General features: G+C 35.8%; 1 protein-coding gene across 20 annotated transcripts in view; it reads right to left on the bottom strand.

Annotated features, from left to right (window-relative positions):
- Positions 1–7,829: 7,829 nt before the first annotated feature.
- TFEC (transcription factor EC) overlaps positions 7,830–27,166 on the bottom strand; it is a 221,842-nt gene continuing 202,505 nt past the window's right edge. For all 20 annotated transcript variants that reach the window (XM_077856038.1, XM_077856042.1, XM_077856046.1 and 17 more), the window contains 5 exons: positions 24,064–24,178; positions 21,889–21,945; positions 17,884–17,959; positions 13,183–13,330; positions 7,830–12,291 (listed from right to left, as the gene is read on the bottom strand). In XM_077856038.1, coding sequence (XP_077712164.1) covers positions 11,911–12,291; positions 13,183–13,330; positions 17,884–17,959; positions 21,889–21,945; positions 24,064–24,178 — 777 coding nt within the window. In that variant the 3' untranslated portion in view covers positions 7,830–11,910. The remainder of the gene's footprint in view (positions 12,292–13,182; positions 13,331–17,883; positions 17,960–21,888; positions 21,946–24,063; positions 24,179–27,166) is intronic.

The raw sequence follows: 27,166 nt of genomic DNA, 5'->3' as shown, positions 1-27,166 counted from the left end.
CTCCTACTTTCAAAGTCACTACTCCATACTCTGGCTGTTACTTCTCCAGATATGTGATTTAGAGAAAAATTCCGCACGTACGCTGGGAGACACACACCTGCGGATTCACGCATCTTCTGTAAAAGTGCAAAGTTGAAGTCCACCGACAGGCAATGGTTAAGTCACACCAGTTACATCTTTGCAACGAAACACTTATAACATGTAGAAAATATTCCACCACGGCAAGAAGCCATCCCTAATAACTCAAAAAATAAACTCAATACGATTTTATATTTTCAAAACCAGACCTTATACGTGTCATGTACACTGAGACACACACACCCACACGCATGCACAAAAACAGACTTGAAGAAGGTAAGAAAATCCCAATAAATCTTTCTCTGCAATGTGGGAGTATGAATGGTATAAATGCTTATATTTTATTTTATATGTTTGGATGAACCGATCATGCTTGTATGTTATTTTAGAAGTTCCGGCTCTTATATAGGATTGTGTAGTTTATCTTTTTTATATATCATGCTGTTTATATTACTTTATACTGTCTGGACTTTTCCGGCTTAGTCCCTTAGAGAATAATGTTAATTTACTTTAAAAAGCAAGAGAAACAATTTAAAAATTCAAGAAATCTGCTTGCATTCACTTAGAAGAGCGACACTCACTGCACACTCAGGGCAGGAGCAGTTTCCTCCAGGATCCTGTCCTCCTGTCTGTCCTGACCCGAGGCCTGCATCCGTGGGCGTCCTGCGTGGTTCTGTGTTTAATCCTGGGCACGCTGGGCCCTCTTCTCCACCAACGAGTTTCTCAGGGATGGGAGCTCGGGAAACCTAATCTCTGTCAACCCCCGACGGCTGTAACATCTCGGACACCTGGCAGGAAAGCTAGAAGCGTCTGATAAAGGGCTGAGTGGGTGAAAGGGAGAAGTCCCATTTTCACGGTGACCTGTCCAGTTTGCGTTCAGAATTATTGCATTTCTGTGAAATGTAAAGAGACTTTGCAAACGGTGTTAATTTTTGTACCAGTGAGAGAGGCTAGTTACATCATGGGTGATGCACACACACAAAAATAAATAAATAATAAAAATAATAATTTTTTAAAAAGGCTTGTGATCAAGTCCCCCTCTGTTTGAAAAGGGAAAGGCTGTGTCTCCGAGGCCTAGACCCACGACCTCAGGCTGGGCCCCAGACCCTGAGCAGGGCCCCAGCACCTTGCAGCAGGTGCTACGAGGGGCTGGGCCAGGGCCCCGGCCTCCCTGCCCGCGGCCTCCACATCAGCACACGGGAGTCCCGCTCTAATGCCCTGCAGGGGACACAGGGCCCAGTGCGTCCAGGGATTAGGCCTTGTTGTCCTGGTTCTGGCGTGTCTATTCACAGGTTTTCATTTGCCAGGAACAGAAATTCCCACCCAACCTGGCTAAAACATGAAAGGAGACTTTGTTTTTTTGGACCCACAGACATGTGACAGGGCAGGTTTGGGCGGGTCCCATGGGTGCCCAGTTGTTCCCCTGGAATCCTCGGGGCTTCTCCCCGCCGCATGTGTCTGCGTGTCCTCACGCTGACTTTCCTCCCCAGGCCCAGGCCTCTGCAGCCTGAGCCCGTCCCACGTGCTGCCCTGTTGGCAAACCTGGAAAGACAGAGACACAGTCACTTTGCAAAGCCACCAAACGAGTGGCCAGAGCTTCCTGACCTTCGCCACCCGCGAACCAGTGAGGGGCCAAGGAAGAGCCGGGAACCAGCTGCAGGCTTGGGTTCTCCCAACCCAGCCCTCTTGCAAGAAGTCGCTCTTGAAATTCAGAATGCAGTCACCTCGGCCCTAAGGACACGGCTGCCTCAAAAATTTTTTAAAAAGATATTTGGTGGAAAGATTTCCAGGTCTACTCCCTCTTCTACACGGTTTCTTGTGTATCTGCCAAAGGCTCATTCTTGCGTGCACAACAAACAGAAATACTTATTGCCATCTTCCTCATCACCCAAAAGCGACTATCCTAGATTTGCAACTCAGGATCCACATGGTACTAACTAAAAAGCTTTCCATAGAGGACTTTCCATATCAGAACAGAGTAGTTTGTGTTGTTGTTTCTCGTTGCAGGGGCATAATATTCCATGACATGGGCACACTGTAATTCTCACGTAGATGGGCATTTGGTATAATTATTTTTTCTAAAGAAATTTATTTATTCATGAGAGACACAGAGAGAGAGGCAGAGACACAGGCAGAGGGGGAAGCAGGCTCCCTGCAGGAGCCCGATGGGAGACTCGATCCCAGGACCATGGGGTCAGGCCCTGAACCGAAAGCAGACACTCAACCCCTGAGGCTCCCCGGGTGCCCCAGACATTTGGTATAATTCTAACACCATTTATAAAATAGCTTCCTTTTTATTGATTTGCAACACTTCCTTAGGTCTAATTCCAGGACCTACTTAAGCTTATTTCTGCCCCTTGGACCACCTGTTAATTCATGTTCCATACCACAGATTTTTCTAATTCATGAGACTTCAGGATATGTTTTAATATCTGGTAGCCCTTGTCTTCCCTCATCGCTCACCTTTTTCAGATATTTCCTTTATTCTCATTTGTTTACAAAGTTTAATGTCAACTTTTCTGGCTTGCAAAAGCCTATTGGTATTGATGATGTTTATAAATTAATTTACGGAGAATTAAAATCTTCATTGTATTGAGTTTTCCCATCCAAGGACATAGTATGCCTTTCTACTTAGGCAGTCTTCTCTTCACACTAGGGCTCTTAAATAATAGATATAAATATTCATAAAAAGGGACAAGGGTGTTATTGAATATTGCTGGGCATTCCCAGTGTGGGAGAGGTATTTGAAAGTGGAATAGTACTGGAGGCATAGGGTTCACTGTATGCTTAACACTAATAAGAAAAAAGAACAAGCTCGTCACTCGTCTTGGGAGGAGAAGTGAGTCGTGGCAAAGTTATTTGGGAATAGGGATGCCTGGGTGGCTCAGTTGGTTGAAGGACTGACTTTTTTTTTTTTTTTAACTTAAATTCAATTAATTAACACATAATGTATTATTGAATTCAGAGGTAGAGGTCAGTGACTCATCAGTCTTACATCGCACCCAGTGCTCATTACATCACGGGCCCTCCCTAATGCCCGTCACCCTGTTGCCCCATCCCACTGCCCCCCACTCCTCCAGGGACCCTCCATGTGTTTCCTATGATTAAGTGTCTCTTATGGTTTGTCTGAGGGACTGACTCTTGATTTTGGCTCAGGTCAGGATGTCAGGGCGGTGAGACTGAGTCCGGTGTGGGGCTCCCTGTTCAGCGGGGATCTGCTTCTCTCCTTTTCCATCCCCCTCAGCCCCTCCCCCACTTATGCTCATTCTCTTCCTCAAATAAATAAGTAAATCTTTGGGAAAAAAAGCTATTTGAGAACGCCTGTATACCTCGGTTCATCATATCAGTGTATTTCCTCCTGCCCTTCCCACGTGTGCGCGTGCACACACACACACACACACACACACACCCTGAAATAGCGAATATATAATTTCTGACTCTGGGCCTATGAGAAGTGACATAAAGGTCCTCTGACCAAGTACCCGAATAACCTGGATCCTGTGTGATAAATAAGAAGAATGAAGATTCATTACTCTAAATAAATCTAAAATTTCTGACCCCAAACAGTTATATTCTAGGTACTGAAAGCATTGATGAGCCCTCTGAATCAGCAGGAGTAATCTGACTGGTTGCCTCTGCTTAAGGATCACTTCCCCCTCCCTGACCTCCCCATCTTGCCCCAGGCTCGGCCCCTCCTCTGCCCCTAGGTCTCAGTTTCCCTAGTACTGGCACAGATGCCCTGATTCATGCTTCCATAGCACCCTTAATTCTGTCAGCATAACCTTTACTACCCTTTATTGAAAGATCTCAGTTACTTTCATCTTATATATTCCCCTCAGCAACAACCATTATTCCTTGAGGGATGCTTATTAAAGGGACAGTGAATGAATAAATGGATGAATTCTAGAGTAGATTTCTCTAAATCCGTTGTTGCAACATTTGATATTATTTTTATATCCCGAACTCATATCTTAGGTGAGCCAAAAGAAAGACAAACACTTCTCTCACTGCAATTGCAAGAATTGAAAGAGACCCTGGGAGAGGTTCATTCCAATGAATCGTCACAGCCTTGAGTGAGGACCGTTTCATTACCTGAATCATTTGACACTTGCACACTTTCCTTACCTAAAATTAACCATCGCTTATTGATTTATTAAGGGAATAACATGTCAAGCAAGACACTGTGTTAAGTAATGAGGGATACAGAGAAAGCTAAGGCATAATTCTTGCTTGCAATGCCTGTCCATTTGGACGAGGAAGGTAGTCTATGCTCAGCTATGATAAACAGCAATCCAAAGCTTTTAAGTAGCAGCCAGCTGGTATGGCCGGCAGGGACCATGATAATAATGCTAACTGTGGAGTGAGGTGATGAAGAAAGCTTTAAAAGTAGGAAAATCTTGATGCGGCCATGTTAGACTATAGAACACAAGGCTGGACTATGATGAAAGGTGCAGGATATCTGTCTTTATTGATTTGGGGACCTCTGTAGGAAAGGTGATTCATCTACACTCCAAGTATCCTTTTATATTTACCAGTGAATAAATAAAAATTTAATTCCAGAATGAATAAAGTCTCAGATATCCTCCTCGTCCCATTCTTAGGTGTATCACAATGGCTTTTCGAGAACTATATACTGCTTCTAGAATCGTTGAGAGTCATTGTAAAATCTTGAAGGACTTAGAAACTTACTCGCTCCATGTAATTATATGAAATAAGTATTTTTGAAGCGATAACCACATAACTTAAACATTATTTTTCTCCACAGATACACAGCATCACCTTTCACTTGCGTAAGCAAATAAATTAAAATCTTGACTATAGTATTGTTTGCAGCAATTTAATTTTTTTCCGAACATAGCTCTTATTCTATTATAATGCTTGAATGATTCACATGCAGTGTTTCCAATCCACTTTTCCTGGCTTGTGAAACTTTTTAACGAAATGTTAGCATTTGCAGGCACCAGATGTTTTGACATAAGGAGAAGCAATATGTAAATTTTAATCCATGCTAGGAACAATAGCCTGCAGGCACCTTTTTCTTATTACGTGAATCATATACTTAACCGCAATGTTGGTCGGTCCTATCAAAATCATCACCATCTAGAATGTTGTACTCTTGTCTTATGGTTGCCAATTAATGAAACTGATATATATTTTACATGATGGGTATCCATACTTAACCAATAAGCCTTATTGTATTTTGCCACTTAGCCACTCTACAGCTCGAACACTGCAGGCGATAATGTTGGTGGTCAATAAACTCAATGCTTATATCTCAAGGGTCGATAGATCGTATGCCACTTATTTTAACAAAAATAGTAAAACCTGTTACAGCTGTCTTCATCTTTCCCACCTTTGACTCAATTCAGAGCAAGATGTGTGTGTGTGTGCATGTGTATGTGTGTTTCTAATAGAACAGATTTGGGGACAACTCCAAATGTTGCCTATGTGTGGATTCCAGTAACTAATAACTTAAGAATAACATATTCTTATAGTAGAGTCCGTTCTGACATCAAGACATTAGAAAAATTTTTGTAAGCTCCCCCATGGGCATACTTGTATCCATACCTAAACACGTCACACATGTCCCTATATACAGGATAAGCAGTCGGGTAAAAAATCCATTCCGTCATCCATCTTTTCAGATGCATAGGGCCAAAAAAATCATCCTGACTTTTTTTTTAACCTATATTACATTGGTTTTTTCTTTCCACACAGAAATAATTATATTGATCAGAATTTTTTGGCATTGATTAATGCTTTAAAAGAATACTCATATGGTATAGCCTTAAAAAAGGAATGAAACTATATTTGAATATAAAATATTGTTTTCTAGAGTCAACTCAGGGCTATCCTGTTTAATTTTTTAAAGCAGGTATGTAGAAGAAAATTCATAAACATGGTATTAAATATTAGAGTGTCTTAACATTTAACTGAAATCCTTATTAATTTCATTACCAAGGGATAGCTCTAGTCAATACCAATTAGCAGCTTTAAAATGTTTTACATATTAAAATACAGTATTCTATTTATCCTAGATTATCTGGGGACCATCTAGTATATTAAAAGATTTTGCAGCGTTTCTTAGCGATTGCACTGCTACAATTATGCCTGTTAGCAAATTTGCAACAGTTTGATAAATATTTTCCATAAGTCAAAACCGTAACAGCATGGAAAAGCAGATGGTGGGAGACTGTAATAAAGAATGTAACAATTATTTTCATTAATAGGGAAATATGGGATCACTCTTTTCAGCATGGACTGTGCAGTGAGCAGTTGTCAGTTGTGAAGTCTTGGGGCTGTTAAGTACCCTTTCAGATGATTAGCTCACATTTTTTATTTTCCAGTGCAGTCTACAAAGGCAAAATAAAAGGTATATTAAAGAATTTAATAAGTCTGTGCTTTCATTTAATGTATACAAAGAAAATACTGGTACAATTTTTAAAGCATGTGCACAAAGATTTATGTATGTATTAGAGTACACACCAGTTTTCTTCATTTTCCTAGAAAATAAGATACATTACTTTGTTATTAAAAATGAAAAATAGTAATAATTACAAATTCTATGGTCTTATTAGACTAGCAATGTTTTCTTGATCTAAGCAGTGTTAGATGAAAGTTATAGGAATGTTACTTTAGCTATTCACATATGTAAAGCACTATTAAAGTCAAAGATTTTTAACTACATTGTTATTATTAAGATTAAATAGCTGAATTAATTTTAGCCTTGTACGCCATACGCAACTGCAATGCTGTTAGATAAGGTCCTTGACTTTAGCTAGCTTTTAAATTTTAGTATCCTGATCGTATATAATTCTTTCAGCAAAATAATAGTCTACCATTTCGTTTGCGTATTTTCTCATTTGTTTGTTAAATATGATCGCCAGCTTTAAGTAACACAGAGATGAAATTTATTTCTGTGGAAAAAGCAAAGTTGAAAACAAAGAATTTTTGAAATAAGATGGTAGTGCAGGGATGGGAGAGGTGGCATTGCAAACACAAAATATCTTAACTTTATCCTCGAAGCCTGTTGAATAAATGTAGGAAAAAGATTTTACTGAGGGTTAAGAGAAATAATTCAGATATGTAGAGAAAATACATACATTCCTTCACAGGAAAAAGACGAAACATTCCTTTTAATGTACACAGCAGCAGAGAGTAGTATTTCTTCATTAAATTAGTTGAATCCAGTGAGAGATTGTTTTTTTTTAATCGAAAGAACTATTTTTCAATAATCTCCTATACACCCAAATCCTCTATGAATGTCACAGAAAGAAAAGTAACACAGAAAAATCATAAGAAAGCTTATCAGTTTTTGAATAGGTTCCTTATTTACAAATTAAATATCTTACAAATGATAAGATGTTGGTGTACACAATGAATAATGATTACAGGAGGTTATTTGACACATCAGATCAGCAACACTCTAAATGTGTTTAGTATTTGTTAAGTACATTTAATAAAACCTCTGTATATGTAACTTACGCTAACTCAAGTTGACATCTTATACTTATCAACACGCAGGGCATTGGAAGGGCAAATGATGTCATTCCATGTAGCGTAAATAGGCCGTGCCATTATCAATACTGAAGTAAAATTCAATCCTTCAGGTGTTTTCAAGAAACCCAGATGGTTGATCTAGTGCTGATAACACAGCAAAATGATTAATTGATTCCAGTATTCATCTACATCTTAGATATTATGAGAGCAGTAAATATCAGCCTCGAGATATTGTAAAAACATTGAAACACTTATAGTTATGACATTTATTTATTTAAACATCAAAATTCCACAGTATCAGAACAGCAAAAAAGCATTTTCATGATACCTTGAAGTATGAGAAAATTCCAATATGACTCGATCTATCAAAACAAAGAAAAAATACATTCTTTTTAACGTTGGGAAATCTAACTTCTCTCCTGACATAAAGGTAAATGAGCATGCCAAATCAAGAAACTCGTACCTAATTTTTTTTTAAAGTAAGAGCTATTAAATATTTTATTTACAGTCATGTGAGTGGAAAAAAATGAGTTAAAAAAAAAGGAGGAAGGCTATTTCTCAATGTCCCCAGCTCATCTGGGTATTTATTATTTAGAGCTTTTTACCCATATAAAGAAGGCTATAGCCACTGATACCCTGTCTGTAAACTGAGGAAATTTGTTCCATACATAAATTTTCCAGTTATGGGAAAGGACATTAAAAAGAAAAAAAAATATGAAGAGGTACTCAGTGGAGGTACTTGTCATTTCAAGATAGTTTGGAATTGGAAAGACTGCTAGATGTGCATCTATGAAAAGACAGTCAATATTTTATAATAAATAGAGATAAAAGATTGGATGGGACATTATCTTGACAAGATAACTAAGAGTAATTTAAATAAAACTTTTATCTTATTTTAAACAAAGTTTATTATAATTGAAATTTTGCATTAATCCGTTGAATGAACAAAGCTTGGTTAATTGTGTATTAATTGTCCAGTGACGGCTGATGCTTTTTGTGACAAAATTGTTTAATAAATAATAGACCCCTTTGGCTGTTACAAGTCTCAGTTCTACAAAAATATTCTAGACATCCATCAGTTTTTCCAGGATCTCTTTTGGTTCTTAGAGACCCAAATAACTTGCTTTTGAATTTACGTATCTTTACCTTGATATTTATATGCATTATTTTAAACTGTTATTGCCAGATATTTACAATATCCAATAATCATAGAGAAACTGACCCATGAACATATAACAGGAGGACATAACATGTACAGGAGGTATTTAAACAACAGAGGATGTTTGAAGGGGGACTACTTTATAAGTAAACAATTTCTTTTGTGAATAGTCTAGTGTTTGGTACACTTTCACTTTCCTAGGCAACCTCATCACTTTTAGGGTTGAGAAAGTGATATACAGATAAATAGGGCTCCTTCCTCCACCACTATATATGACATTAACTATCCACTTAGCTCTTGATAGATACATAGCTACAGTGTTTTCCATTAAAGTAACAGACCTGATTCAGGGATTCTTCACCTGGCATCTAACAAGACATTGAGGAGGTCCCTAAAACTTCTTGGTTCATGCAAATTTTGGACCATTTATACAAGTCTGTATTTTTCTGGCGAGTCTAAAACTTTTACTAGGTTCTCAATGCCTTAAAAAGTTAAGAACTACTGACTAAAATTAAGTTTTTAATCTGTTTCAGTTGACTGTGACACAGCACCACTCTAATCTGTCCTTAAAAATCCATTGCCCATTTTACAGTCCCCTGATAGCCATTATAATCCGAAAGTAGCAGCAAATATTAGTAGTATCCTTCCCAGATCTCTTTTGTCCAGACTCTATCACCTGCGTCAAGCCCTTAAATTAGCTAAGATTATGAGGAATGAGCTTCAGGGCTGAGTAGTAGTATTTTAACAGAATGGAAAAAGAATGACAGAGTAATGACATCATCAGTGTAAGTCTTCTCAAAATCTGAAGAAATGAGAATAATGATAAAATGAAAACAGAAATTAGCCCCTATCTAGAATGTGTTTTGCATGGACTCAAAAATTTATTCCTTCTCTATGATTTGTATTGTTATATTAAACTATCAACCCAGATAATAAAGTGGAATTTTATCACAAAGTTAAAAGTATATAATGTTCTATTGAAAATTCTTGAAGTGTATCTTATTGCTCTTTTTCATATGGCATACTTCAGATGAATCTATCTGGCTTTAATGAATATTCCTATAAATTTGGAATTATTTTTTTCCATGTCAAACAATAAAAATTATTTTAATTCTCCCAACTCTAAGCTAATGCTGTAAGCTAAGCCTGAGATAATTACTAGACCGTAAGAATTTAATATTTTCCCACTTTCATTAGCATTATGTCTCAAATTTTGTGATGACATTTTTCCCTATGAGTAATACCTAAAGCACCCTTTCAAAAATTTATCCCAAAGTTAATATTCAAGAAAGATTACCTCTGAATTACTTCAGTAATGTGCAGTAGCATTTTAATTTTTAGGTTTCTCCCTCCTAGTAAAAAAATCCAATTTATGCCATATAATTTCATCCTAATATTCAAGCACAACCTGTTGCCAATATTATTTTCCAGGACTTCCAAGCTGGCATCTTTAGTGAATGTTCCATGAAGACACTTTATCAATCTATTCTCATTCTTATCATTTGATCAATATTGTTCCCTAATATGCCCTCCTTTTCCCTAAAGTTATGCTTTTAAAAGAGGTTGCATTCTATTTTTCCATAGACTTTTGTGATTCTCCAGCTTTCTTCATTCGTTTTCATTTTCTCTGACCTTCTGTATTTAGCCATATAGAGTTTAATTCTATGCATCTTCTATCTTTTGTTGTTTTTTCTCATGTAGTCTTGTTATCCCTGAGGAGTAAAACCATATCTTGCTCATCTGTTCTACATTTTCTTTTTTTTTTTTTTTTTTTTTGTTCTACATTTTCACAGGATCCATTGCAGTTTGAGTATCCCTCCATAAATACTCAGTGATCAGATGATCACTCATGGGGGTTTAGCACAGAGCAACATGCTTGGTGAGTCAATTCCCAATCCTAAACTCAAGAGAGAAAATTTTGAGTAAAGCATTACAGTTATAAATATTTTTAATAAATGCTAACAAAGCTAGCAAAGGTCATAGGGTACTCTAAGTACTTAGGGGAATGGAGCTCAATATAATAGGAAAAAGTTTCTGTTTTGCTAATGATTTTGTCAGTTGGCAAACAAAGTTTCCATATTTTGTCAAATTTGGAGCAAAACTGTATCACCTAATTAATTTACATCCATTTTTAGAGACAGAGATAAATTTTAGATAGCTGAGAAATTGTCCTGGTAGGATTCTCTTTGTATTTTATTTGTTGAAATGGATTATCCAATATCTCTTTTTGATGAAGAAAAGAAGATTTGGAATACGATTTCTGATGTTTACTAGAAAAATCTGAAAGTGAAGGAAAATAAAAAAGACATATACTATCTACACTGTGTGCCTGTGTATAAGTGTATGTTTGTGTAAAGGAGTAAAATTTTAGCTCGTATTCTTGAGGAAAGTACTTGGTGTGTTCCTTTTCTGAACACAGCATGTCTCCATAAATATGCAAAGACACTCTTGAAATTAGTGTAATTGAATTGACAAAAAGGGTTAGGGTCTGATTTCAGAAAGCAAAGTTTTTATAAATTTTTGGTATTGTGTTGTGGAAAATTCTAATGTTTACTGTAGATTCTCTTTTCAATTAGAACTGAAAGATAATATATCATTTAACTATCTCTCCTATAGACTTTGAACTTTAAATATGTCTACCAGACAGTGGAGAAAGTCAATGGGCTATCAGATCTGTTGGTCTTGATGCTTGAAAACTACCATAAGGCTTGAACAGAAATGAGTTGGAAGTGAATAAGTAAAAAATAAAAATAAAAAAAAAATAAAGGGGGGGGTTGTATACTTCAGTAGGTTTGCTCCTTGCGGTCTGTTAGGTTCCATGGTGCACCACCACATTGCTACTTTTAAAGCATTCATAGAGAGCTATTTCTTATGTTGTACCTCTTTCCAGGAAAACACAATTTAAGTAGGTTTGGACATCTTAGTCAAAGAGGAAAAAATCCATTTTAGTTCTCAATAATTCTTCAACACCATCTTTCTTCTTCCTGTGAATTCTTCTGTCGTTTTGAAACAGTTTTCCGCGGGCAGTAGATTCCTTTTGGAAAGAGTAAGCCAAAGCAATATGTGGAACAGAACGTAATTGCATAGCACCTGTGTAGACTTGCTTCCCAGTTGATGAATCGAGCCTGTTTGTTTTTTTCTTTTTCTTTTTATTTTTCTTTTCTTTTCTTTTTTTATAACTCATCACCATCATCTGAGCTAAAACTACTTCTCCTACTGCTTTCTTTGGAAACTGCAGGGGAAGTAGCAGATAGCAGAGGATCTGTTCCAAATGGAGATACTGTGTCATCCAGGAGCATGTCATTCAATCTGTGTTCCTCTTTCAAAGCGGCACTAAATGATAAATCTGTGAAGTGTGACAAAGGATCAGAGAAGGCCATGGCTTGATCACAGAGCTCGGGGCTGGTCCCCTGAGACAAAGTCAGTTGTTGGCAATAGTCTACTGAATTCTGCTCAAGGTGGGTCTGTTGTTTGGTGACATGAGCGCCCAAATCAACTGTGCCAAGTGAAGCCAGGGCTGGCAGACCGTGAGCGCGAGCCTGTATCTCTAGTTCCTGCAATTTCAAATAAGAATGATTAAATAATGACTTTGCAAGTAGACTTAACTCTAGAAAATAAAGCAGAAATAGAAGCAGAATATTAACGAGCACTCAAAATGAAGAGTAATACCTATTATAATATTCTTTGCAAGTGATGGAATCTAGTCTATGTCTAATGCCTGAAAAATAACCCTGAGGAAACTACACAGATTAAAAAAAAAGAATCCTCTTCTCATTGCTGTCTAAAGGAATACATAACATATAATGGTTCCATAGTGGCTCAGATTACAATACAGCCATTTGGAGATAGTGGAGAATATTTCACTTATTCTTTCTGATTAATTTCTCACCGTAGGACCATTTCATGGAACAGGATAGTGCTTTACCTGGCAATAAGCATGCTCACATAAAAAAAAAATCTTGGGAGTTATGAAAACCCATATTTTGATATTTTGTGTCACAAGAACAGATGAGGAGTGACTTAATATACACCCGCACAATATGCCTTAAGGCAACGAAATCCATAGCAATGTTACTAAAGAAATCAAAGGAAGAGGGAAGAATTTAGTGCCCAATATTGTATAGAGAAACCAATGTTTTACTTATTACTATTTTTCGCCTGACATGACATTGTATGTTTATAAAATTGGTTCTATTTTCTGCATTTTGCAACTAGTTGTTGCCATTCATTACATTTTTAAAGCTGCCGTGATCCTGGGCTTCTAATCAAAATCTAATTGAAACAACCCAATTCGTGAACTTCCGAAAGACAATAAAATGATCCTTCAGAAGGAAAAATAATAATTGTTAATAAGAAAAAAAAACCCAGATGAGACAATGAATAAAGCTGATGATGGGTAAGTCATACATAAGCTACGTGGTTCATGGCAACATTTTTATAAAAACCTGAATCCGGAGTAGGAGCCGCCTGTTAGCCTGCTCTAATTTCTTCTGTCTGTGTTCTAATTCTCGAGCTCTCTGTTGTTCTTTCTGTAGCCACTTGATGTACTCCACTGATGCTTTCAGAATGGTTCCTTTGTTCCAGCGCATATCACTACAGAACGGAGAGATAACCTTTTCACAATTGTGCACGTCAGCAGAATTCATAAGAACTTACAAAATCTTTTACATTAATATGAAATAATGATTTACATGACTATTATTCACTCTTAGATATTATTGCTTCTGAATAGAAATTTTAATAGAATAGTTAAGAAGCCCTTATATAGTAAAATTAATCCCAGAATGAAAATAAGTGTCAAAAGAAAGTAATAAAGTGACTTTTTGTGGGAGAGCTAAATGCAATATCATGATTCTACCATTACAGTTTTTATATTTTTAGTGAAAATTGCTTTTATTATTAACTCTGAGATTAAAATCTATGTGCGGTATTTCTGCATTAATGAACTAGGAAATGTACATTACTGAGGACTTAAGCCTAAATTTTTTAAGATCATTTCAAATGTACCAGTCTTTTAACCTACTTTCTAATAAGGTTGCTTTTATGCTTCTAAGAAAAAAAAAAAAATAGGGTCCCTTCTGAATGGTGATCCTGAGTGATTGTGAAACAAATCAGAGTTCAGCAACGTCACTTTAAGCAATAGAGCAAAACTTTCTAGAATCATTAGGCAAATTCTTCTGCACAAACGACAGCAATACTTGTTTTAAAAGCTGGGTGCCTCTTGATGGGATGAGCACTGGGTGTTATTCTATATGTTGGCAAATTGAACACCAACAAAAAATAAATTTATTTAAAAAATTAAAAAAAATAAAAGCTGGGTGCCTATCTTTAAAGAAGTTTAAGTTAAGTAAATACAGTTAAACATCATCAGATAACCTCTCAGGTTAGAGGGTAGAAAAAATACTTTATTAAAACTTAGTCTTAAGTCAGGAGAAATGATAAATCTGGAATTATAAAACAGGCTACCGATTTTAACATCTGGAAAAATACGTCAATGAATTTAATCTTATATGAGAATTAATAATAGATGTGGAGAATGTGGCCAAACTAATTGCTAAAAGTTAATCAGAGTTGCGGAAGACCTTGATGAATTTTCAGCTTAGAGGGATGAGATTTTTTTTTTTTTAATACAGCAAACAGTAAGCATGTAGGCAAAATTTTTTTTAAGATTTAATCATTTATTTTAGAGAGAGGGAGCAAGCAATCCTTAAGCTGACTCCAAGCTAAGCAGGGAGCCCAACATCGGGGCTCAATCCCAGGACTTTGAGATCATGACTTGACCGGAAATCAAGAATCTGCCGCTTAACCCACTGAGGCACCCAGGCACCTCAGCATGTAGGACAATTTTGAAAGGATTTTACACTTTATGTACTTTTGGTTTATGTGATCTATGCGAGATATATTGGAATTAATCTGTTTATTAAGTGAGCAGAAGTGAGCAGAGCAGAAAATATAGTTTATGAAAAAATCTGACTTCCATATGCCTCCCTGGGCGTTCAAATTAGATGATAGTTCCATTAGCTGTAACAAATTAAAGGAAGTTACAAATGCTTACGAGGGCTTGACTAAGCCATCTTCTCCTAAAAGGCATCAACCCATTACTAGAGTCTCTCTACAGTGTGCAAATGCTTTGTCAGTTCCTTAGGGCCATCATAGCGGCTGGTCTCATTCCACTCACAGGGACTTCCCAGATGATAGGAAGTCTAAGGAAAAAGAGCCTACTTTTGTCATTGAACTAAAATATCTGTAATACAAAAAGGTATTGAACTCCTGAATTAAAACTCCAAGCAGGGCCAACTCCTTTCGGCCCTGATTTTGTTTCATTTCTTCTCATGGGAAGAAAAACTTGAAGGACAGAAGAAATAATGCAGACAGGATAACCTCTGGTCTTAAGGCACTGTTTATTAAGTAAATCTTCAAAATGGTGGTAGAGACCACACAATGGGTCTTCTGACAATTTCTACCTGACATCATTTGCACTGTTTTTAAAAGTTCACTCTGTTTTAAAACCATTTTTATATGCAAGGTTTCTTCTTAACCAATTTATTGAGCCAAAATCAAGAGTCAGATGCTCAACCGATGAACCACCCAGGTGCCCCCCGCCTTCCAAGGATCTAAGTTTTAAAGCAGCTGTGTTCCAAATTCAGCCATGGGAATCGCATTGGTGGGCCCTAAAGAGAAGCACTAGGGTAAGAGGTGAGGCCACAGCAAGCCTAAGGATATTGATGTACTGGATGCGTGGAATCCCACAGCCAGCAGTGAGATGTCTCTTCTGGTCTGTGTTATGTGCACAGAGCCACATGTAGACTTCATCAATATCTAATGAATTAATGTGTTTTCAATAGACCCCAAATAAATTCCATTTCCATACATATAACATAATACAATTAAAACAAATAATAATACCTCTTTCTGACATCCATAAAGAAGAGAAAAACACTTAAGAATGCTTATGATAAACTTTTCCCAATGATAGTCTCTTTCGGATGTGATTCTATGATAAACTGATTTTCTGTATTCTAGATCAAGGGTAGACAGACAACAGTCTACAGTCTATTTTTGTCAGTAATGTTTCAGTGGACACAGCCATGGTCATTCGTATACATATTGCCTACGTCTGCCTTCATGCTACAATAACAAAGTTAGAAAATTGCCACAGACTATGTGTGGTCCGCAAAGCTTGAAATATTTACTCTCCAGTCCCTTACAGGAAAAGTTTGCCATTCTTTGTTCCGGACAGTGAGTTAGAAGTAAACGGGAGACTTTTTATAACCAACGTTTCCAAAAAATGTAGAATAATAATCCCTCACCTAAGCTTTATAATTTGTACAGTATTCTCAGATATAGTATTTGGATTTATATTTACAAAAACTCAACCATATAGTATAGTTGGTGCCGTCTAGGCAGAGTGAAATCTGAAGATAGTCAGGTCTCAGAGTCCAATCTTTTTTTTTTTTTTTTTCAGAGTCCAATCTTAAAGTCTCATCTACTTTCTGCATATGACCGCGCGCTGGCACTGTGGGTTAGCTCCACCAGTTACAAGAGGACCTCTCTTAACTGGCCTTTTATCCAGTCACTTACGAGATTAATTAGTGTTCTCCATTCCCTTTGTGATGCTCCCTGACTGCTGTCAGGACAAAACAGGTGATAGAGAGCAAATGGGCTACCCTCTGACACATTTAGGTATTCCTGTTGTCACTGTGGTGCCATGTACCGCTTAAGAGGTTAAATTAATGCCCATTTTACTTACCACAATGATAATATAATTAAATAATTGGTACATTAGCTAGTGAAATATGAATGCCAAAAAAGAAAGCATTTATAAAAAATAGTTACTGTTTTTAGGAAGATTATAAGTTTTGGAAAGACTCAATTAAAATGTCAGTGAAGGTTGGTTGCTAAAAAATTTACTGTCACAAATAAGGATCCATTTATACTTAGGTTGTGTAAACATTTTAAAAGTCCATTTATATTGAGGTTGTGTCAGTTTTTGTTTTATTTTAAAGAAATTAAAATAGGCTATACATTTTTAGTGCAGTTTATGTAAGAAAGAAAAGTTGAAACACATAGTCAAACAAAAAAGCCTTGGCCTTACGCCAAATGTTTGGTGAATAAATATGCATGTATATATGTTAAGTGTTAAAAAAAAAAAAAGGGTCCTATCAGGAAAGAGAGTGTTTTCTTCTGCTTTTAGAAAGAGTTGCACGCTTAGAGACTTTAAAAGATTTGAAGGTTATCAGTATGGCCTATGTTATGACTAAGTTCTTCAGACTTTCCATCCAGAGCTCTTTTGCCATTCCATCTACAATGTTCACGAGGATAAATATTACATTCCCTTCTATTACAAACTACTGAATGGTCCAAGTGAGTTGGTGCATCTGGATGCAGGGAAAGAGTATTTCCAAATTTCACTAATATCACTCCATCAAACATCACTATGTTTAAATCATGGATGATCACCAGTATTTGGAAAGGCCAGTTTTCAGTTTGAATAAAACATTTTCCAAGTCATTATTAATGCAACAAATCTTATTTTTATGTTTTGGAGAAACATTCAACATTCTAACTTAATACTTTGATCGATCAACTATTTCCTAAAATTTACAACCTTAAACATCTTGTTTAACAGACTTTGAGAGTTTATGACACCAAAACATGGATGAAAATTTAATTACAATAACTGATTATTGGTTGGCATCAATCAGCATGTTTTTACAATTCCACCTCTTACCTACATGTCTCTAGAACTTTGGGACCTCTGAAAACCCAACAATTCAATAAATCTTACATTGAAAGAAGTGCTATAGCCATAAATCGGGAATACCAGTTAGTATCATAAACAGCATTTGATACTACCACTAAATTTGCCAATATCGGTGCCATATAAAAAGACCTGCTATGAACTGAGAAGAAATATTTTCCTTATTTCCTGTATCTTAGAAGAACAAATGTTAGTAACAACTTTGATTCTTAATAACTACGAGGCTGGTGTAGATACCTAACTATAAAGAGCAGCAATAGCCTTACCTTTGCCATATGCTGCTCAGTTTCCTAGCAATTGTTTCTCCTCCTCCCGTCCCCCTCCCACCCATGTTGGGGGGGTATTCAAACCATAACATTATTATAGAAATGATTGTTGAACTCACGGATCATTAGACTTTGGAATAAGAGTGCCAAGCTCCTTGATTCGGTAATTAATATTATACCTTCTTCTTCTTTCGACTATTAAAAGAGAAATGTTATTGATTATTCTCATTAAAGCACAGTTCACCTTTGGTCAGCTGTAAACGTTCTCAATAATCTTTAAAAAACAATGAGCAAAAAAATTTCCATATACTCGAAAGAGTACTCAAAAATAAAAATTTAAATATATCTCAACCTAAAAGTAAAAATAACAATGTTAGAATTGTGATTCTGTTATTGGTAATGCCTTAAAAACATTTCCTCTCAAAACAAATTTTCCATGTTTTGAAACGCTGTAAATTTACTCATACTGAAATACATATATATATTTATATATTTCCTCTTGGATCATCATTTCACACATATGCATTTTGCGCATCAGGATCATAATCTTTTGAACTCTGCACTATGCTTGACTCTTCTTATATAATTCCTGAAGGCTTAACACATTTGGCAGACAGCAGGTGTGTGTGCCCAGTGAGACTGTGACTTTTTTTTTTTTTAAGATTTTACTTATTTATTTAAGAGAGAGTGAGAGAGAGAGCATGCATAGAGGGAGAGGGAGAAGCAGATTCCCTGCTGAGCGGAAAGCCTGATGCAGGGCTTGATCCTAGGACCCCGAGATCATGACCTGAGCCGAAAGCAGACATTCAACCGGATGACTGAGTCATCCAGGCACCCCTAAACTGTGACCCCCTTGAAGGCAGGGGCCACTTATTCCTCATTTTTCTATCCTCAGAGGGCTTGGCATATAAGAGGTATTAAATAAATGGTGATTAGACTATAAGTATATTTTTCTAATTTAAAAATTTTCAATAATAAATAGAGTAGTGGTTTTCAAACTTTGCATACATTAGATATAGATGGAGGGATTGCTAAATAGATTTGTATCCCAAACCTATCAGTAGATCTGGGTTGGGGCCCATAGATTTGCATTTCTGACAAATTCCCAGATCATGTTGATGCAGTTTATTTAGGACCTACATTTTGAGTACTACTGGTGTAAATTCTTATGCAGAGACTGTTTTCTCTGTTTGCGTTTCCATAAATTCGTTGCTTTTGGAAATTTTATGCATCTAAGAAACGTTCAATAAATGTCAGCTATACAAATAAGTAGATTTTCCCATATTAACCCCTATACAAAAGCAGTCTTACAGACTATAGTGTAGTCTTATAGTCTACTCTTTATTCCTAGAATCAAGAACTACAATATATGCTTCTATATAGTAGTTTTTTCAATAGGTAACATTTTTAAATCTTTCCAGGGAAAAATCATACATCAAAAATATTTGAGAATACTTAATACATGCTAAAAATTAAGATCTGCTACCAGAAACAAGGAAAGTCATGAAAGAATAACAATTGTCTCTACAAAGCAATTTACCATGAATGGATTTGACCTTCAGTAGTAATATATTGGGATTACTCTAAAATTAGAATATAATTGATTCTCGAGAGAGTTTATTTTCCCTCTTTGCCAATCTTGTTTTCCCTATCAAAAAACAATGACACTACATTAAAAAACTGAAAATAAACAAAGGTAAAGCTGAGAGAAATACACACATATTTTCACAGTAAGAATTACTAATAATTCTATGTTCACACAAACTCACTCCTATATTATAAAACAGACTTTTAAATATAAGATGAAGAATAGCTGTGAAGGATATTCACAGTTTTACCTCAAAATAGGGAACTGGTTTAGTCCTATAATATTTCTTCAAGATCTATTATTTAAATGTACCTTATGTAAAATATCAGAAATTCCTAGTCTTCTTAGATTGTGCTTGATAAATTTTTAATGGCTAATTATATTGAGAACCTTGGTTCCTCAATGTTTTCGTATCCAGTACTAGTTATTTGTAAAGGAGTCGAGTTTTAAGAAATTCCCGAATTATGGTATGTCATCTGTGGTTTCAGTCTTCACAGTTTTGATATATCCATTCCTTCCTGACCTGAGAGGAGGGTGAGAGAGGCCCCTATCCTGGACCCACACTTAAGAGGAGCTATTTTTGCCTTCTCTCACCACACCCTTCCCCCCTTAGCAAGTCCATCACAGAGTCAAACTCCACTCTGAGTAACTGGTACCAGGAATATCTTCCCAAATGCCCTGAGCCCATTTCCAGAGCCTGTGCAGGCCACTTCCTGGGTCTGTCCTCCTGAGCGAGGACCATGACACCAGTGTGCTCACCTCTAGGCTCAAGGTGCGGAAGGGGGAAGTTATTTACACAGATGGGTGTGGAGTTAAAAAGTATAAGATGAATGTTCATACTCCTGTCTAAGGCCACTGGCAGCACAGAATGAGACAAGGAGCGGGGAGAGCAGTGAGCTGGGCTGTTGGCTGAGGGCTGCCTTTGCCTTACCCCCACACCCCCACTCAGAGCTCCGATGATCTGAGAATTTTAATTCACCCCTGGCCCTCCAGTCCTTAGAAAGAAATAGAGAATACATAATGTAGCACTCTCCAGCTTGAGTTACACCTTTTAAATATTTAGGCTTCAGGAGAGTGGGTCTCTGTCCTCTTGCCAGGATCCTCACAAATTTTTGGGTTTGTTCTAGATTCTTCGGATAATAAAATAGGATATTAAAGTGTTTTTAACATTGATATCTCCAAAAAGCAACATCTCCCACTAAGGGAGTCTGGATTAGAAAACACTTGACAATGGATGTAACAGGAACTCATCATACTTGATGCTAAGTGACCTGCTATTTAAGCTATAGATGGAGAGAAGAGGAGACAAGAGCAAGGAGAGTAATAATGAGTTAGCGGGTTTAACACTAAGAGAGAAGCCATAGTTCCTTGCTGCATTAATCCCTTCGATCAACAACTATTCCCCCCCAACCCCCCCCCGCCACATGCTCATCATGTTCTACTTGTCTTACAACCTAGACCAAAGCTCTTCTGCTCGACCGCTAAAAGCCATCAGAATCAGATCATTTCCCTCTCCATGACTGCCCTGAGGACAGAACCACTTGCCAGCTTTTCCTGCACAGTCTCCTAGTCAGCAAACTCTGACCCGTCCGTGATGCAGGCAGAAGCAATGTGAGCACACAGACGTAGGGTTCACAGGTACATGTAGAATTAATTTCAGCTAACCCCATGTAAGAACATTTCTGGCTTGTTTTAGAGCTTTCAGGTTTTTATTTATTTTTATTCTATTTTATTCTTTTCTCAGTTTTTGATTTGGCTTCCAAAACAGAAAAGCTTCACACTTAATTAGTCAGGCTCACTTGAGACATTAAGCACTTGAGACAGGACAAACACTATCAAGCTCAACATTGCTGCTAGCCTACTTCCCTCGCTTGTATTTCTCCATTTCATGTGACCCATTATCAAAGTGACCCCCAGGAAGGCATCAGAGACATTTATTTATCTATTTATTTATTTATTTATTTATTTATTTATTTATTTAGAAGAGCGAGAATTTAGCAGTACAATATAAGCAATGCTTTTCAGGTAACTTATCGTTAGGAAGGGAGGAGCAGCTTGACACAGAAAGATGAGAACACGGAATTGTTTCTTGCTTTATAAGTGATGTACATTTTCTAAAATCACTTTTATCTCTCTAAACCTTTGAGACAATGAGTCACAACAGAGTTCAAATGTAACTAAATGCACTCATCTCTGTCTCACCCAGCCTGCTTAAGAGAGACAGAATGATCAAGGAGACAATTTGAGATGTTTCACTTCCTAAAAATATGTAGCTCTTCTGAGAGTTCACATCATTTAAATGTCCCAAAATAGCTCAACTGGTGAATATATACTATTCATTTTGGTCATTTTGGTTATGTGACCTCCTAATACTTATGGAGTGACAATAAAAGACCACATATTTTAACCTCCATTCATTTCCTCCCACATTAATTTTTTCTTTTTCTTTCTTTCTTTCTTTCTTTCTTTCTTTCTTTCTTTCTTTCTTTCTTTCTTTCTTTCTTTCTTTTTAAGAGAAAAAGGAAAATATACTCACTGAGGTTGTGGTTGTCCTTTTTTTGTCTCTCTTTTGCCAAAGCTCGAGTGTCTGTTTCTGATCGAAAGGAAGATAATTTAAATGGTACTTAGTTCTATTTTACAACCTCTCTAGTCAACATAATTCAGAAATATTAGGTGGAAATACAATATTACTTGCTCCAAATGCTATAATGATATTTTTATGCAAATATTTAGAAATTTGGAGCAGAGCACTCTTTTTGAAAGAGGCAATGGTGAATCTTTTAGGGTTTAAGTAGTAAAACTTGGATTTGTATTCTGGCCTTCCATTTGCTAGCCATGTGATCTATTACCTAAGTTCTCTGGTTCTCAGCTCATCTGTAAAATTGGCATAATACCTATATGATAAGCATTGTGATGATGAAAAGCAGTACAGTGCACAGCAAATACTAAACTGCTCACTCATTATTTTTTGAAGAATTTTAAGATTATTCAAAATTATTTCACCCTAATTTTTACAACCAACATTTTTCATAAATAATGATGATTTCTACATCCCCGGAGTTGGAACTAGCTACACTTCTCAGGTATTCCTATCAAACAGTTCCCGGAGATTACACTTTGCTCTATGTGCTACATGGTTGCAAGCATTTGTGATAGTCTCCGACATGGCTTGCAATGATTCTTACGATATTCACACCTTTGGTAGTTCTTTTGCACATTAAGCAGGGCTGACCTGTGACACCAATGGAATATTGTGGAAATGACTAATGTGGCTTCCAAGACTAGATCATAAAAGATATGTTCACACCACTTTAGTGTCTCTTGGATCACCAGTTGTAATGTCATGAGGACGTTCGATCAGCCTCATGGAGAGGTTCATGTGGTAAAGAACCAAAGCCTCTTGCCAACAAGCAGGACGTACTTGCAATACCTGTGACTGAACTGTTTTGGGAGCACATCCTCTAGGCCATCTTGTGTCAAATGTCTGTACCTCTGGACGACATCCTGACTGCAACCTTATGAAAGACTTGAGTGACAACCAATATTCTAAGCCATCTCTGGATTTCTGACCCATAGAGATGATATGAGATAATAAATGTTTATTATTTCTAGCTGTTAAGTTTTATATAGTAATAAATGATTAATGCAGTGTTTCTTACATGATTCTAGTTTTTAAAACAGGTAATAAAGGAATACATTTACTTAAATTTATTTATTTAACTGAGGGGGGCACTTGATGGGATGAGCACTGGGTGTTATACTGTACATTGGCAAATTGAATTTAAATAAAAAAGTAATAAAAATAATTTTGCTTATTTAAAACTATATTAATTCATTTTAGTCTAAATTATTTGTATGCATAGACATTTTTGAGTTACTGGCTAGGCTCCAAGAATGGACATATTACACTTACTAAAAATGTTAATATCAACTGTGTAAAAATTATTAAAGATCAGTGTTTGGGCTCCAAATTGAAAACTTGTTACAGAAATATCAATAAATAAATGAATATATAAATAAAATGAATTTTATTTTATTCTTATGGAGAAACTAATACTGGACTTTATAAATCAGGAAATCCTTATTTTGAAGCACATCTGCTTCAAATCAGCTGTACAACTGTGAAAATGACTCCCCTGACCTTTGATTTCTTCATCTATATACTGGAGGAATTGGACAGTGCCCATACAATTCTTTGAGTTGTAGGAACTTTGAAATGAACTATTGAAAATTGAGTGTATTTTTCTTTTACCTACTTGAGAAAGGTAAATGTGAGTGTATCACAAAATTCATAAAACGAGCTAAAAAGGGGGACAATCTAATTGTTTTATATCAAATTTCACATACTGAAGAGACTATTTTTCCCTGATCAATTAATCTATTATTTTGCAACCATGTTAATAAATTGCATCAGTTCAATATCAAAATGATCCAATATTAAGTGAAAAACTTAGTCATGTTGTCATATATTGGTGTAGAGTGTACGTGTATATTTGCCTAGTTCCTGAAATAATCAATTCAGTTGAATTGTAAGTTGTGTTAACCTGCTGCTTGTCATAAAAAAAAAGGGTAGATTTGCTATCTATATTTCTCCAATTTTAACTGATTATCTTGTTAATATTTTTAAGATTCTATTTAGCTTGATAATATATATCACTCATAAGTTAAGTAGTTGACTTCAGAAAGGATAAAATTATAAAAGCAACATTACCTGTAATTTCTCTTTTCATTGGCAGACTACTTGGACAGGAAGCACTTGTAAGGCCCATATTAACTGGTGAAATTCCCTGCTCACCACTGTATACATCCAAAATGCTTCCAGACAACTTTAGAAAGAAAAGGGAGAAAAGGTGAATCAAACCTTCTGTGGACATTGATATATTTTCATGCATATTTTAAATTTGTCATCTTATTAATAATAAAATCTGATGCTGTATATCAGCATCTTAATTTTAAACAAGAGTGAGTGTGCACTGACTTTTAAAATTCATTATGGGATGCTTGTGGATATGTTGAAAAAAGCTATTTATATTTAAGTAAAAAGAGAAATTATTTCACTCATGAAAGAAAATTCTGATAAATATTTACAAAGTTATGGAAGTTTGATCTGTGCATTACCTAGTTATAAATGAGTAAGATTTAAAAAATCATTTGGACAAAATCAGTATACGTATTAGCAAAGCTGGAAAGTTCATTGCGTATCATAAATTAGGTATAAATGGTTGAACATTTTGGAAGCACTCTTAATACCATCAGTGCTACCAGCAACTCACAGTCAAGAGGTGTTTTACAACTGTTAATTAAGTGAGAAACTTTCTTTCCTTCCTGGAAGGCATATTTTTTCTCTTCGCACACTTAATGTTCTAGATTATTATAAATATCCCAGCTGGTAACCAAAAGTAGTCTAAAACTACTTTTGCCTCTAGTGGATATAGGGTACATCTAATTATAGAAACACTGTAATTCTTAATGTGCTTCTTGAGAATAATTTTTCAGAAAACTAAGTTTCTTTATAACACAATTCAAAATTGTACAAATTTATTATTTAAAACATGCTTATTGATTTGACTTCCCAAGAAAATTTAATTCAAATAATATTCATAATTCAAGTTAATGGTCATTATTCCAGGACAACCCATATTTAAAATGTAGGATTTGAACATTTAAAATATTTCCATTCTAAGTATCTTTATTTAATTTCTGGGCAGTAAAATAAGAACTGAATAAGTAGTACCTTTTTTCTATCCTTAAAACTAGAAACACTACAAATAATCAAACAAAGTTATAACCAGATTATTTTTTTTTTAATTTTTATTTATTTATGATAGTTACAGAGAGAGAGAGAGGCAGAGACACAGGCAGAGGGAGAAGCAGGCTCCATGCGCCGGGAGCCCGACGTGGGATTCGATCCCGGGTCTCCAGGATTGCGCCCTGGGCCAAAGGCAGGCGCCAAACCGCTGCGCCACCCAGGGATCCCTATAACCAGATTATTAAAGAGATTCTTAACTCCTTATTTCCATTTTTTGTAAACTCCAAATCAAATTGAGGAGATTTTTTATACTTATATAATCAGACTGAAAATAAATGTGAAGAACGAACATTTTAAGACCAAAATTAATTCTGACATAATAATCCATTAAACTCCATATAATAAATATTGTGTATTTCTGATGGAAATGAACTTGGATAATACAGTGGAAATCAGGCTAACATATGCAAATGTGCATAACAATAAGGGCATCATAGATTGAATTTGTTATTCTGATATATATTTCTATATATCGGTTCTTTTCATTATTTACTCTATTAAGAATCCTCATCTTTATTTTATATAAACTCTGTTTAAAATGTATTTTTACTACATAAATCTTGGAAGGGAACTTAATTTGGGTAATTATTCCTTTTCAATTTCTCATCTGAAAAATAAGGATGAAGTTGATCAAATTGGATAGATGATGAATGCTTATATCAGAACAATACAATCAGGAAAAGAAATCCAAGAAGCAGATTTCCCTAACGTGTGAGTCATTTAGTCATATTGTAAAAGCAAAAAGTTTCCAAGACCTCTTTTAATTTTTTTTTTTTTTTTTTTTTTTTTTTTTTTTTTTTTTTTTGCTTTTCATTTTTTTTTTTTTATTTTATTTTATTTTATTTTTTTATTGGTGTTCAATTTACTAACATACAGAATAACACCCAGTGCCCGTCACCCATTCACTCCCACCCCCCGCCCTCCTCCCCTTCTACCACCCCTAGTTCGTTTCCCAGAGTTAGCAGTCTTTATGTTCTGTCTCCCTTTCTGATATTTCCCACACATTTCTTCTCCCTTCCCTTATTTTCCCTTTCACTATTATTTATATTCCCCAAATGAATGAGAACATATAATGTTTGTCCTTCTCCGACTGACTTACTTCACTCAGCCCAAGACCTCTTTTAAAAATCTTGTTGGTTATAGGCTGAGGCATCACCAACCTAAATTGTACATTTCCGTTGTGCCTTTGAGAAACATAATGGATGTGCTGAACAAAAAGATAGGGAGTGAGGGGGAAGGAAGAGGGAAGGTACCAGAGAAAGGGCACTTTTCTCTGAAGAGCTTGAATTCAGATGGATTTCAATGCAGCAGTGGCAAATTGCAAAAATGTTTAAGAAGAAAACGAGCCATATTACATATATACTGTAACAATAAAGTGATAGGTTCCTAACTATAACATTATTCTGGGTCCATATTACTTGGTCAGACCATATCTAATATAGAAATGGTGCTGGAATTCTGACAATGAATCTAATCCTGCTTAACGATGGGTATCTTACATTTTCTTCTGACCTTGATTATTGTTTAATTTATGCCCTAAAGCATAATGATTAATATCCTCTTTAATTTTATGCTGTAGGTACTACTCTATTTTAGGTAAATGGCTAATCACTTTTTGAATATCATTAGACAATTGGTTTCAATTTCAAAGTATGTCCTATACTTCCTGTTATCTATAGTGCCTTTTCTCCATTAAAAGATATGGGTACAATGGTATTTAAAATTTAAAGATTACATACACCCTTGAAAAGGATTACAAAACAAAATTATATTTACTTTTCTCAAAGGTATAAGTTACTTAGGTAATGTGTTAACTTTATTTGGTAGATTAGTAGGAAACCATATAGATTTTTTATGAAGAACTATTTATTACTCTGGTTGGAAACACATTCTTTTTCAGTAAGGCAAAACCTTTGACATGACGACAGGGGAACATACCATATTAACAAAATCACAAATTTTAAAGAAATTCTATAAAGAATTTATCATAAAAATCTTTTCAACA

This window comes from Canis aureus, chromosome 18 (assembly GCF_053574225.1).
Source record: "Canis aureus isolate CA01 chromosome 18, VMU_Caureus_v.1.0, whole genome shotgun sequence".
Taxonomy (NCBI): domain Eukaryota; kingdom Metazoa; phylum Chordata; class Mammalia; order Carnivora; family Canidae; genus Canis; species Canis aureus.
This window is presented reverse-complemented; position numbering and strand designations above follow the sequence as displayed.